The sequence below is a fragment of the Phytophthora infestans genome, genomic scaffold (assembly GCF_000142945.1).
Source record: "Phytophthora infestans T30-4 supercont1.1 genomic scaffold, whole genome shotgun sequence".
Taxonomy (NCBI): Eukaryota; Oomycota; class Peronosporomycetes; order Peronosporales; family Peronosporaceae; genus Phytophthora; species Phytophthora infestans.
Window position 1 is genome coordinate 1,982,294 of NW_003303758.1, and position 4,057 is coordinate 1,986,350.

The window sequence follows — 4,057 nt, forward strand, 5'->3', positions numbered from 1 at the left end:
CAAGCCCGTCCAAGATGATACGCCGCCCATGTACCGAGAACTCGTTGGTGCATTACAGTATCTAGTCTCAGCCTCAAGACCGGACATTGCGCACGCTGTGCGTCATCTCAGCAGGTACCTGTCCTGTTTCGACCACACACACTTTGTGTAACGGGGTAACACTAAAGTGGCTACACATAGCCACTTGGTTACGAAAGAGGTTTTCCACATGGGTGTGAGATAGATCAATGGTAACATGTGGAAAACTGTACATTCAATGCATTCAGTGGTTGCAAGTCAATATCTTCAACCAATTAGAATAGTAGGAATCTGTCGGCCCTTCGTTGACAAATACCTTTCATTTAGAATATTAGATTAGGAGGAAACCCAACAAAGTAAAAGTTCTTAATTTACCGGAAATCGGCGTTGCTTTCCTATTTAGGTAAATCTATACTTTCGGACGAAAAAAATGTTAATCTAAGTGAAACGCAACTTACGCTTCCTCATACACGTGCGCTAACGTGTAAACCGAAGTAGTGAGCTTAAAGAAGGCCCATTTCACTTTGTTATGGCTAAACAAGTCCTACGCTACCTTGCTGGTACCGACAAGTATAGCTTAGTGATAAACATTGTTGCCGGGAACAACGTTGAGCTGACGTGTTAAACCAATGCTGACTACGCGAATGACCCTAATGACCGAAATAGTGTGAGCGGGTTTGTGACGCTCGTCAATCGCACTGTAGTCTCGTACGGATCAAGAAAGCAAGAGATATACGCACAGAGAACAACGGAAGCAGAGTATATTGCACTGAATGAAGGAAGCAGAGACCTACAATGGCTAATGGGACTCTGTGAGGAGCTACGCTGGGCGTTTGCGACGCCGGAGATCTGCGGCGATAACCGGTCGTGCATCTACCTGACTGTCAAGCCTGGCAAACACAGCAATAGCAAGCACATCTCGAGCAAGTTTCATCTGGCGTGCCACCTGGTGGAGAACGAGCGGTTACGAATTCGCCATGTTGGTACCGACGATATGATTACCGACGCGATGACGAAGCCGTTGCCGAAGAAGTAACTCGGCTGTTGTTGACACGGAATGAAGGTGCTGCACATCGCCCGTCAACACAGCTCAGCCCATCCTGTGGGAGCCAAGCATCATCGACGCGCGTGAGGTGACCGATACCTACTACTCTGCGTTTATGCAAGCAAGAAGGAGAAGAAGAAGCGACGCCAGGTATTATCGCTGATGTGCGGTGTGACGGTGCCAAGGCCATCGCGGTGATCTCTAAGGAGATCATGTTGAAGATGATCTTCAACATAATCAAGTGGGAGTGTCGAGTGGAGAGGAAGTGCCAGGGCTGCGCTCCAGCACCACTTGCTGCGCAGGTGCCTCCAGGACGAGCTGCGCACGTTCTGAGCCGCACTTCTACGGATCGCAGGCTAGTAAACTGCGTGCCTCATCCTACTTCTAATCCTACAACACACTACGGGTCTGGCCGTCGGTACTGCTGCTCACTCGTCAGCTTGCGTAGCGCGCAGAAAGCAGCATCGTCGCGGCACTTCGCCCTGCTGGATTTTCGTCCCTGCCCATTACAGTGTTACACAAGTATGCTCTTACATAATAACTGCACGCAACAGGCGTGGAGAGACCGTCACTTAATGGGGACCCTCTTGCCCTTCCAGACGACACGTTACCATTACCGTTTACCGATGCATGAAGCGTTGCCGTTGCGCTCTGCTCTGAGCTTGCAGTGTGTGGAAACCTGTCGTCTGTAATGTTTCCGCTTGAGGTATGGTAGGCTGAACGATTTTTAAGGCCATTCGGCGAGGGCGATTATAATAATCTATCGAGCAATCAAGTTGTGCGTAGAACGCACAATATCAGTGAGATTGTCGTATACATGAACAAATCAACACGCCAAGATTAAGAGCCCGATACCGACCTATTAGAATTCTTTGGATCCTGGAACAGAGGGCATCAATAGTAGTTTCTGGACTAAGTCACGTTAGCAAAACCTGTCAGAAGGAGGGTCAAGTCCGATGGTGCAAGTGAAACAAATGTTCAGCTGGCAAGAGCGCGAGTGACAAATCCAGCAATACGAACTGCGGGCGCGTTGCGGACTGGGGTATACACAAAATTGTAAGGGGCGTGAAATCTGCGTATGGGCGCGCATAGTGACCTCTCAGCCTGTGCAGCCTGCATACTCATCGATAGAGGGACCAAGCGACGGCCAGCAACCCGATTAGACAAAGTACAGCACGGACGAGAGCTTTGGGCTGCGATTGCAGACGTCAACCAGCCGTGAGGAAGGGAAGAAGAGGGGCTGCAGCTGTGAGCTTGCGTCTCAAAAACAGCACCCAGCGATTGACGTGACATCAAGCGCTCGTGTTGGGGCTGCTTGCCTGGACGATCAGCGTTAAGAAGAGCTCGTACACTTCTAACGGCATCCGGTGCGGGGCGCTCGTGGCGATAGCCAATGCGCTAATGTAATGTACAGTGGTGCAAGTGCAGTACTGTAGAAGACAAGACACTCTTATCGAGGCGTGTGTTTCCGACCATCGGACAAGCTATATTCATCCACACACTCGTTTTGGTTAAGACTAAATCCGTATTGGTCTAGACTAATTTTTAGAATTTCTTTTAAAAAAATGATTTTCTAAATAAGGGACACTCCGTTTTAGTTTACATAATAATTGGCAAAGGTGTAGTAATCTATCCGTCATTTGCTTAAGTATTCAGGTATTATCCAGAATGAATTTGCTCCAAAGGCTGCTATTCCAGCAAATAGGTTTCTATTACTACCCCACGAATTCTAGTTGAAACAGCATATGCTCTACTAGTAGAATAAGACAGCGTGTATTTACTACAGCAACTGAAGTAATTATGCTACTGATAGTACTAGTCATAAGCACTTTTCTCTTTTTCTAACGTCAAGACATGATGAAAACGAATTCGATACCCATACTATCTGGGAACAGTTTTCAATTTGCCCACTATCACGATAACTCGTTTAGCTAACATTTAGGCGAGCATGGAGAATAAGCTGACCGCCTTCAGACGACCGCGGAATCCACATCAAAAGCGAACCACCTCCTGTTCCGGGCAGACCAAAGAGGCCCGGACGCCAGCGACCCAGATACAGCGTCTTGTCCTGCAGCTCTTTCACCGTAGACGTCCACGTGACCTTGCCGCCAGCGGGCACTTTGACCTCCTTGATCTTGTCATCACCGGACTTGATCACCACGGACACAGGTTACTTATCAACACTCTCGAAGTAAATCGTGACGGAGCCGTCCCCCTTCCTCTTCCACACACCGTAGCTTCCCAGGAATGCCTGATCGACGGTGTTGAGACCCAGAGCGTCGTACAGAGTACCGATGTCGATCTCACCCAGGTACTCAGTGGGGCCACAGATGGGCTGAACAAACTCGGACGCCATCCAGGCAATGCCCGTCGGATCGAAAATGGACAGGACGAACAGCCCCACATTCGAGTATTCGAGTGCCTTCTCCTTCTTGGTCACATGCTTGCCCATATCGGTCGTACCGTCCTCGATCAACTGGTCCACAATCACCCCGATCGTCTTGCGCAGCAGATTGCGTGTTTTGTACGCAGCCGCACCAGTTTTGTTCTCCCAGATCTCACCCATACAGTGGTTGGTGATAACAGGGATATCATCTCTGATGATAGATGACTTGCTGTAGTAGGTCGCAGTAGTGAATACAAGACGGTCGAAGGAAGCTGGCACTTCCTTAAACTATAGCCGATTGTATTGCTTGTGTCTTGGTAAAATGTAAAGTGAGATAGAAACATGCATGCAATCCAAAGCTCTACATAGCTATCACCAGCGTCCCAGTGATAGCCCAGCCTCTAGCAAGGACTCCCTAACTAGAACCTTCACCAGCTTGAGATGACGAGCTGCAACTTGCAGTTGTAAACTGCAACAACCTGGCACGCTGGTGGCTGACTGCAACCACATGCTGGTTGTCCAGCTTGCTCGTCACTCTCGACTGTATAGTGTGGTCGTGGTTGGGCTTTCAAGCCGCCACCCACTACAGTCCCCTTTCAAGCCCAACC

At 49.1% G+C, this 4,057-nt stretch overlaps 1 protein-coding gene across 1 annotated transcript; it reads right to left on the reverse strand.

Annotated features, from left to right (window-relative positions):
• Positions 1-2,990: 2,990 nt before the first annotated feature.
• Positions 2,991-3,629, reverse strand: PITG_00357 (uncharacterized protein; the record flags this gene model as incomplete). Its single annotated transcript, XM_002908919.1, has 2 exons — positions 2,991-3,188; positions 3,267-3,629. 2 exons carry the CDS (start codon positions 3,627-3,629, stop codon positions 2,991-2,993), a joined length of 561 nt encoding a protein of 186 aa, XP_002908965.1.
• Positions 3,630-4,057: the final 428 nt, after the last annotated feature.